Source organism: Centruroides sculpturatus, unplaced genomic scaffold (assembly GCF_000671375.1).
Source record: "Centruroides sculpturatus isolate CEXI.00-Female unplaced genomic scaffold, Cexi_2.0 scaffold1427, whole genome shotgun sequence".
NCBI classification, from domain to species: domain Eukaryota; kingdom Metazoa; phylum Arthropoda; class Arachnida; order Scorpiones; family Buthidae; genus Centruroides; species Centruroides sculpturatus.
In genome coordinates, this window is record NW_019385540.1 from 75,352 (window position 1) to 86,175 (window position 10,824).

The 10,824-nt window shown below is 29.9% G+C and overlaps 1 protein-coding gene across 1 annotated transcript in view; it reads right to left on the reverse strand.

Annotated features, from left to right (window-relative positions):
- LOC111639946 (eukaryotic translation initiation factor 4 gamma 3-like) overlaps nt 1-10,824 on the reverse strand; it is a 135,994-nt gene that overhangs the window by 22,777 nt on the left and 102,393 nt on the right. Inside the window, exons 10-16 of the mRNA XM_023385910.1 lie at nt 6,521-6,758; nt 5,982-6,112; nt 4,798-4,908; nt 2,344-2,520; nt 1,240-1,437; nt 722-868; nt 202-281 (exon numbers count right to left, since the gene is read on the reverse strand). Of these exons, the coding sequence (XP_023241678.1) occupies nt 202-281; nt 722-868; nt 1,240-1,437; nt 2,344-2,520; nt 4,798-4,908; nt 5,982-6,112; nt 6,521-6,758 (1,082 nt within the window). The remainder of the gene's footprint in view (nt 1-201; nt 282-721; nt 869-1,239; nt 1,438-2,343; nt 2,521-4,797; nt 4,909-5,981; nt 6,113-6,520; nt 6,759-10,824) is intronic.

Here is a 10,824-nt window from a genome sequence, read left to right on the forward strand (position 1 = left end):
AAATTAATATGAGACAAAGTTTACATATTTTCAAATTTATAACATGGTTTATACAAATATATTTATACTCATGACTGCACTAAGCTTCCTCTGTACGAGCATAATTATAGAAGTCAGTGTAAAAAGGATTATCATGAAATGTAATTTTCATTAACTACTCTATTACGAGTGACAAAATATTAACAAATGTATAAAAATTACTTTATGTTTCCCAGCGATCGATGCCTCGATTTTCTTTCCTCCTCTTCCAGCTCTTCTCTAAGCTGTTTCTTCTTTTCCTCCTGAAAGATCAGAATTCCATTATTTACAATTGAATAAAATACTAGAAATTATATAATTGAAAATATCTGAAAATTGCAATTTATTAAAAAATAAAGTGAGCTTTCTTCATATTTTTTATTGATTAAAAAACTGATATATTGAGTCAGTAGTAGTATTTTTACATAATAATTTGAAATGGAATGATTTAAATTTAATAAAAAAAAGGGTATCTGGATAGTAATATTCATATAATTTTTTTCTTTCTTGAATATATAAAATTTTCAATAACCTATTGCTTGAAGTTGTATGCATTTGAACAAATCACTGTGCAGGATTCTGTAGTTAATGTGTTTCGTTTATCTTCATATTCAACTTAACATAGACATTACAAACTTAAAACAACTTCACATTAAAAAACTTGTATGGTTATATATGTATCATTAGGTAAATAGTTACTTACAGTTTCTGCATTTTCAATCAGCTGAAGTCTATTCTTGTAATTAATTTCGTCGTTATTATCTTTCTCAAATTCGGCCTGACATTTAGTCAGCAAAGCTTTCCTGAAGTTTGTAGATTTCTCATTGCCAGTATTTACATTGAGTTTCGACTAAAATTTCAAACAATTTATTAATAAAAAGATAAATACAATTGACTTTTTAAAAATTCTAACAGGAGTAATTATAATATACATATCAATAAAGCAGAAAATAATATTAACTCAGTTAATTGGGAGTTCCAAAGTATTTTTAATGTAAAATGTGTAATACATTAATTTTATAGCATCATTTTTAAACTCCTTTAATTGAATTGTTAAACTTAACTTCTTATAAATACATATTTCTGTTAATAAATTCAAAAATTTTAATTTGTATGAAGAAAACTATACCTATCCACATTAAATTTACATAGTAGAAAACTATTTATTTCTAAATGATTTAGAATGATTCTCTTCACAAACATTAAAAAATTAATTCTTACCATTGCAATATGTTTACACATATTTGCATAAGGAACACTAAAATTTGGCTCATCAATTGCCTTCTCAAAAATAAGATTAATGACACATTTCAGTCTTTCTTCATTATCTATTGGTAATTGCTTCACTTGTTCTACTAATGTCTGGAATTTTTGTGGAGTTAACTTATTTAAAATTCCTCTTAGTTTCTTCTCTAATTCCTGTTTAAAAAATTAAAAACTTATAAGAATTTGGTTAATCATTTCTTAATAAATTTCTCATAACAAAACCCTCATTTATTTCAGAATTAAAAACAATCTATTTGAACATTTTGTCTTTCATACAAAAGAAAAATTCAGACAAAAAAATTTGAAATATTAACAAAGCCAATGCAAAAATGTGTAGTGTCATCCCTTTCATCCTCTTCATAGAAACAGGAGGCACAGCAGCATCTGAGATATTCTTAAAAGGTAAGCTGCATGACTGTTGTTCTTATAACATAAAAAGGACAAAAGGGATGCTAAACATTTTCTGTATTTTTCTTTTTGAAACCGTGTCCTGTTTTATATTTGTGGCGTAGTAAACACTAGTATTGTGTTTTATTTCAAAGACACATGGCAAATTTTTCTATCAAATTCCTTTATTGAGTTGATTTTGTTTGATGAGTCTTGCCGTTTCTAGTTTCTGTCAAATCTACAGAAACTAGAAACGGCAAGACTCAAACAAAATCAACTCAACTAATAAAGGAATTTGATGGACAAATTTGCCATGTGTCTTTGAAATAAAACACAATACTAGTGTTTACTACGCCACAAATTTTCTGTATTGTTTTATATACAAATATTTCAAGTTTTTATGTATGAATCTGAAAACTTTAATATAAGAAATTTCACTTAAATTATTTTGATTACTCAATATTAATTGTATATAAGCAATTTATCTTTATATCTTTTTTCTTATATCTCTTTTCACATCAAAATAGTCAAATAACTGAAAATAATGAATATCAAATTAGGTGAATGTTCCAGAGTTTCCACCAAATTAGGTGAATCCAGGTGTATGTGTATGTACACACACAAACACACACACTCACTTCAAACCAAAAAAACAAACACTAAATTATTTACTTGAGTTTTCTGTCTGTCAGCATCCTCATCATCAATCTCCTTTTTAACATGTGGCTTCCAGGCATTTCCACATTCGTGTAATTTGACATCTTGATTGAAAGAACTTGAAATGGTAATTATCTTTTTAGGTTTATCACGACCTTGTTGACTCTGTCTTCTTCCAATTCCTCCAGAAGGCTAACAAAAGAATTTTAATGTATAATAAATAGTGACAATAAAATGCTATTAACAGTGATTAACTAAATAAAACTATTAAAGTTGTAATAAACACAATCTACAATTTAAATATTCTTTTTGCTGTGTAACTTGATTGTCAGAAATCTATTAAAATTTCAAGAATTAACTAGGTGGAAAGAGGTGGAAAAAATTAAATTAAAATGTTTTCAAATCAAAAATGTAGTCTGTGTTAATCATAATCACTATTGGGAAGTCAATTAGTAATCAACAGGAAGTGTTTAAGCATCAATGGCTAATTTTGACTAACAAAATGTCAAAAGGTTCTCAGTTAGAATTTATATACAGAAATTAAAATGAAAAATTACTCTAAATTTTGTTCGAAAAATTAAAATCACACCAGTTTCTTGCTGCACATTTAGGTTGGAAATATCTTGTTAAATATCAAATTTCTGTTAAATTCATTGAAAATTTGAAGTTAAAGTGAAGATGTGTGTGATAGTAATCAGAATGAAACTTTCAGGAAGACCATTTCTCACCAGAACAGCCATATGATGATCAATGTATTTCGCGTATGTACCTTACCATATACAAGAGTATTCGTCAAGCCTAACATATTAATGTAAAATTCATTGCTTGAAATTTTTCAGTCTAATTTAATAGATCAAATAACAACATATTAACCGTCGGACAGATGAGATTCAATGTAAGAAAAGCAATTTTCCTCATTCCTCTCATTCTCTGCTCCGAGCTAAATTCTCAATGATCATTCATTAAAAAAAAAAACACACCTGGAAAATTAATTATCGCTTTTGCAAATATTTAATTTACCATTAAATTGATAAATTACAAAGGAAATTTAAATACACCACTACTATGAATATGTTATTTAATTACAAGAGAAGTGACACTCCGATCTGTAATTAAAATAAATATAAACAACACATTATTTTAGAACAATTTAGGTTAAATACCTGCCAAGATGATCTAAGATTAGAAGAGAAACTAATTAATAAAAATTTAGTTTAAATAATTAAAGTTTCCCAGAAAATTTTTATTTTTTGGCGAAAATTGGGTTAACGGGTTACGTAATTTATACATATTGATAAATTGCCAACTATTCATTATGTTATGCTAGTTTTTCTACTCGGAAACAAAAAAGCTTTTCAAACACGAGTATTTTATGTAATGTTCGACATTTTGGTGTTCTTATTAATCAAATGAGGATATTAAAAATAATAAATGTTAATTTGAATGACGACCTGAATTGTTTCAAGCAAACCAAATTGAAGCCCTAACCTCATTCTTATTCTCTACATTTTCTTAACTATTCCCATTCAGTTGTTTTATTAATTCTTTTATTTTTCATCATCGTGTGGTTCTATTTTTATACTTTTTCTTCATGTTAACTTAAGTAATTTCTTTATTCCGTAACTCATTTGGCTGAAGATGTTTGCTTTTCAAATAAATATAAGATAACTAAGTACAGCATTTACTTTTCATCTGAATATAAAGAATATTTCATATGGGCATACAAACAAGCGAGTTTAAGCAAGTCAAGCAAACATAAATTTGCTATTAATAATAATAATCTCTTGTTAATTTCGTGAATTCTTAGTTAATATTTTCTTGAATAAATAATATCGATATCATATACTTCTTTTTATTGATTCAGGAACAATGGATAAATAAATTTTAGCTAACTGTACTCGCTCTGGAATAATTCCAATTTACTCGAGTATGTCTCTACCTAAAGCAATACATCTTTTCCGACAGACTGATGCTGATGCAGCGTCTGTCTAGCATACGAAAGCCAGATTGAGTCGAGTCAGATGTTTGAGATTTTCACGGACTGCACTAATCTGGCCCAAATATGTAATCCCTTGTCACTCGATTTCCCGTACAAAAGGAAAGACTGAGCTCGCAGCACTTAAAAAAATGCTCTCAATGCCCTCAGAGTTAAAATTTTATGCAAGTCATCTTTCAAAAACTTATGAGAGTCTTATTCATATTATTTTTATATTTTATCTCAATTTTAATTTGAAATACTTCAAATTATTCCTATTATGAGTTTTATAAGAATGATTTTTACAGTTAGTGGATATAAATGAAAGACTAACCAAACCAAATTGCTTAAAATAAATTAATTTACATATTTAATTAAATTTTTAATCGACTAGAGCAATAAAGTATTTATGTAATTGATGGTGATAATAAAAATTTCCTTATCTACATAAATTAATTTTGAATTTTATCTATCTCACATGTAAAGATGCTTACCGGGCGCGACTGCCTGCTAGCGAAATTCGGCATGAAGGGATCCGAATAATTTTGTGGCGGCACAGGAGCGGATGCAGGTCGATTATCGTCCGGTAATTTCTGGAGATGCGCCTTTTCTTTAACTATTTCCACCGACGGAAGGTTTCGCGGTTTCTGCAAACAGAGTGGTTCTCCTTGATATTTTAATAGGAAAGCCCGATCGTATATCTTTTTACCTTCGGGGTTAATAGGACTCCATTGATCTTCTGAATAATTATACTTTAATTCTGGCTCTTTTATGGAGTTTTCAGTCACGGAATTTTCATTATTTTTTATCNACACAATGATTTTATTATTCATGATACAAAAGAATGAATAATATGCAAGATAAAAATAAAATAATCTGTGTAAAATATTTTTAAAAAATAACTGACAGTTAAGAATAAATTCAAAGTAACAAATAATAATAAGTTCTTTTTTAAATATAAATATAGAAGAAAACATTTCTATGAAGTTCACTGTCCTGTCACTTATTTATAACCAATATTTTTTTAAAGCATTTTCTGTAATAATATACCTTTAGCACTTGTAATTTAAATGTTAAGAATCAATGAGCCGACTACAGTAATATAAAATTTTACACAGATCTTCTAATATTAGTGACTATTGTACGTAAACTTTACTGGTTTTGACCAATCTAAAAATGCATTTCGGCTCGCCAACGTTCGGGCCATCCTACATTAAACAACTGCATTTAGTTTAATAAGGACAAAAATCTCAAAGAAACCCAAAATATACAAGTAACAAATGAAATTAATATTGCAATATATTAAATTTAAAATGGGTTCACTAAGGGCTTATTAATGGCACTAGTGAAAGGGGTGTTAAATAATAAATAAATTCAGTTAAAAATTATTCAACCAACTGCAATTTTTATAACCATAAATCATGCATTGATAAAAGAAGTGTAGTTAACTAGAAGCTAAAGATATTTACCTCTTAATTATATATACATACATGCGCGCGCACGCAATTAAAAATGAGACACTTCTTACAAAGTTGATTGAAGTAATTATGAAAATACTAAACCTATCAAATATTTTCTGGTATGTTCTTACCAATCCTGAACATTGCTATTAAATTTGGAATGCTTGCTGCATTCAATTAGAAAGTTTTCACTGAATAAACAAGAGATGACATCTTACCTTTTCTTTAACTATTTCCACCGATGGAAGATTTCGCGGTTTCTGCAAACAGAGCGGTTCTCCTTGCAATTTTAATAGGAAAGCCCTATCGTATATCTTTTTACCTTCGGGGTTAATAGGACTCCATTGATCTGATTAAATTAAAAACCTTTATTAATAATTACAAGTACAAGTAAAATAATTCAATAAGTTTTCATGTTATTAAATTAAGCAAATATCATTAACATAAATATAAAAACTATTAATCCTTTTGTACAAGTGTGACTGTCAAGGTAAACAACAGGAAATTAAAAATCCTCATTTTATTTTGAGAAATTTCTAAATTTTAAAGTTATCATCATCATTTAATGAAGAAAAGAAAAATGTATACATTTAAAAGTAGGAAATTATCATCGTCTACCATTAATATTTAATTATATTTTTATTAATGTGAATTTGATTGATTAAAATCAATTTACATAATATGTTTACATGTATTTCATGCAGTTTTTAATGTACTTTTTATACAAAGGAGCTGGGAAAAAAAACTAGAGCTTTACCTTCTGAATAATTATACTTTAATTCTGGCTCTTTTATGGAGTTTTCAGTCACGGAATTTTCATTATTTTTTATCCTATTCTGGACTTCCATACTAACTCTTATGTTTTCCTCATTTTTCTCGGCCACTTTCCTCTTCTCTTCCAATAAATCAGTATCCGATTCGCAAGTGTTTATCTGAGGAATGACCTCGACCACATTTGAATCTGGAGTAGGTGATAGCGATGGAATAGACATATCCTAAAAATAAACATTCATTATACAAAAGTTCACTCTAAATGTGAAATTCTGATCATTATATTATTCTAAACGAGAGAGAAAGAAACATAAATAATAATCTGATTGCTAAATATCTTTCATTTCTCATATGCAATTATTGAACCCGTACTCAATCATAAGACAACTATCAACATCTTAATCAAAATGAAAATTGAATATGTACAGAAATATATGAAAATAATAGTCATCGCTTGATAATGTCTTTCTGAATATCTTTTAGTTTTTAGTGACCAAATCCAAAAAGATTGTTGATACATAATTATTTGAATGACAGAATTATATTTTAAATGTAAATGTAATGTACAGTTTACATTCTTAATTGTTTTGAGATTTTATTCTTATATTATTTGCCAGGTCCTTCATACAAAACAGTAAATAATGAGTAAAACTTCAAAACAACTGTTTAATAAAATGATTTAATGAATAAAGAGCTACATTAATGGTCTATTATTATTATTATTATTACTTTTTATATACAGTAAACTTGCCTTAGAACAAACACTGACAAAGAATTCTTGCATTAAAGCAGATTTTGCCAGGACAACAGCAAAATTCAAGAAAATTCAGTAATGTTAAACTTCCACAATGTTCATTTTTATGTGACAAAGCAAACAAAAATTTTATCAGGATTCATTAAACCGAACTGTAAATAACCTTCACAAGCCCCACAAAATAACCTAATTCCAATAATAATTTTATTACTCATACCAAAAAGTGAAAAGCAAAGTGATACCATAATAAATATTCTATTTTGAGTAGAATAATTTTCTCCAAAAAAGCTGAGAGAGGTTCGATCCCCAATTGTAGAGCAATTCAAACATTGGTTTTAGCAGACCAATCTACCATACTCAGTTTAATCACAATCACACTGCCACCCCCTTTAAATGGATGTGGTCCCATGCAAACATGCATGTTCTAGTTTGCATATTGGTGGTGCAATGATGCCAGGTTTAGCTCGTTTTTTTACTATTGATGCCAGAAAATATTTTCTATTTTTTCAAACAATCTTCAATAGAAAAAAATTAGGGATTTCTTTTTGTTTTGTTCTCTTTGTTGAAGATCATTTCGATCATTGATTTATTTTTGTAAATAAATTTTAAGTTCATTTAACTTAATAAATTAATTCAAATAAGTTATAATTTAGAGATTTCAATATCTTCAACTAGATTTGCACTTCTGGCAACACCAACAGAAACCTATATTATCACAGTCTGTATGGCATTCGCACTCGTCTGCATTTTCACTGCAATCCTTTGTCGCTCAAATGTTGGCCAAGATTCAACGTTTATTTGCCATTGTACATGGGTTGATAGATAAGTTTGGTAAATTTTAATGAAATGGCACCATAATTCATTTGGTGACATCACAGCTTGTGATAAAACATTTTTATTTAAAGAAGTAAACAGCCAGATCAAAATGGAGTTGATGAAGTTCATGGAGACTATGAAACAGAATTGACAACAGAACTCATTTATCCAAAAATAAACAAACACGGGCAAACATGCACTGAAGACACAGTGTGCTCTGGATGTCCAGTTTAGGTAACCACAACATAAATAATTGAAAAAGTTCATAGTACTGCGAGATTCTGGGCCAATTAATTAGTTTAATTAAAGGAAAAAAATTAATATGTAGTTAAATTTGTGAAGTCGAAAAACCCACTTTCTTTTTCCCACCACCTAACCTTTCTGCTGACCGATAGATAAAGACGATCAAATAACTGTATAAATCGACAAATTTAACGATCTTTTGACTAAGTGTCGAGTAAAGCTAAACACATGGTTATTAATGAGGAGAAATGTCAAAATAAGTTTAAATTATGAGGTAAGAAGAGTCAAAACACCTCAATGGTGATGTCTAAGAACTTTGAATTTGTTGCCTTGTATGGTAAAAAGAGTAAGAATACCTGGCAAAGAAATTATCAACAATTCATCAAAGTTGATGTGCTTACAACCTGTACCAACCAGAGAAATGGCACAGTGCAAACTTAGATTGCAATAAATTCAGTCACTTGATTTTTCTCCCACATTCAAGGGAGGATGAAAGGGGTTGGAACCCGATCGTTGGAGCAGACATCAAAAGATCATAGGAGAAGCTCTGCTCGCCCATTCCTGCCACACAAAGAAAGTAGACGACATAGTCAACCTCTCCAAAATATTACAGTCGACCCCCGTATAAGATCATTGATTATTCCGTTTTATATGAATTCCATGTTGTACGAGTCACTTTAATTTTACAAATATGTGTACCGGGCTGTGAACGGCTCACGTATTTGTAAAATTTAAGTGACTCGTACAACATGGAATTCATATAAAACGGAATAATCAATGATCTTATACGGGGGTCGACTGTAATATTTTGGAGAGGTTGACTATGTCGTCTACTTTCTTTGTGTGGCAGGAATGGGCGAGCAGAGCTTCTCCTATGATCTTTTGATGTCTGCCCCAACGATCGGGTTCCAACCCCTTTCATCCTCCCTTGAATGTGGGAGAAAAATCAAGTGACTGAATTTATTGCAATCTAAGTTTGCACTGTGCCATTTCTCTGGTTGGTACAGGTTGTAAGCACATCAACTTTGATGAATTGTTGATAATTTCTTTGCCAGGTATTCTTACTCTTTTTACCATACAAGGCAACAAATTCAAAGTTCTTAGACATCACCATTGAGGTGTTTTGACTCTTCTTACCTCATAATTTAAACTTATTTTGACATTTCTCCTCATTAATAACCATGTGTTTAGCTTTACTCGACACTTAGTCAAAAGATCGTTAAATTTGTCGATTTATACAGTTATTTGATCGTCTTTATCTATCGGTCAGCAGAAAGGTTAGGTGGTGGGAAAAAGAAAGTGGGTTTTTCGACTTCACAAATTTAACTACATATTAATTTTTTTCCTTTAATTAAACTAATTAATTGGCCCAGAATCTCGCAGTACTATGAACTTTTTCAATTATTTATGTTGTGGTTACCTAAACTGGACATCCAGAGCACACTGTGTCTTCAGTGCATGTTTGCCCGTGTTTGTTTATTTTTGGATAAATGAGTTCTGTTGTCAATTCTGTTTCATAGTCTCCATGAACTTCATCAACTCCATTTTGATCTGGCTGTTTACTTCTTTAAATAAAAATGTTTTATCACAAGCTGTGATGTCACCAAATGAATTATGGTGCCAATTCATTAAAATTTACCAAACTTATCTATCAACCCATGTACAATGGCAAATAAACGTTGAATCTTGGCCAACATTTGAGCGACAAAGGATTGCAGTGAAAATGCAGATGAGTGCGAATGCCATACAGACTGTGATAATATAGGTTTCTGTTGGTGTTGCCAGAAGTGCAAATCTAGTTGAAGATATTGAAATCTCTAAATTATAACTTATTTGAATTAATTTATTAATAAGACACCAACCGAATGCCGTAAATTAATCGGGCTATTTTTAATGCTAAATTCTAAATAAATTACGTAATTAATTTGGGTTCGAGTCCCGCTCCGGGCCGATTTTTTTCTCCCAGCGGTTCCAAATTATTTAAATTAATTAATATATTTATAATTATTAATTTTAATAAGAGATGGCGCCTAACGCTTACCTCTAGTGCCAAATTAATTACGTAATTTATTTAGAATTTAGCATTAAAATAGCCCGATTAATTTACGGCATTCGGTTGGTGTCTTACTATATTGGATATCGGGTTTGGAGATGTTTATTTATATCCACCACACACTCCACTTATGCGACAGACCTGGATATTACGACAGACTTCTCCAGAGCCAGAATTATCCTTACCACCCCACACTTGGAACACCTCAAATTGTTAGAGGCCATCAAAATTTTTAAGGTTTGCAGCAGAACCACGTGCATTAATTTTAGCGAGATGTTTCTGTTGATGGCATGGCAGACTATACTTGACAACAACATTTAATTTTCAATCGTATTTAGAGGCAATTTATGTGCTAAGGGTCCAAAACATGCCTCATACCATTTAAAATCACTTTGTGTGCCACAGGTTTCTGGCTTATGCCCTG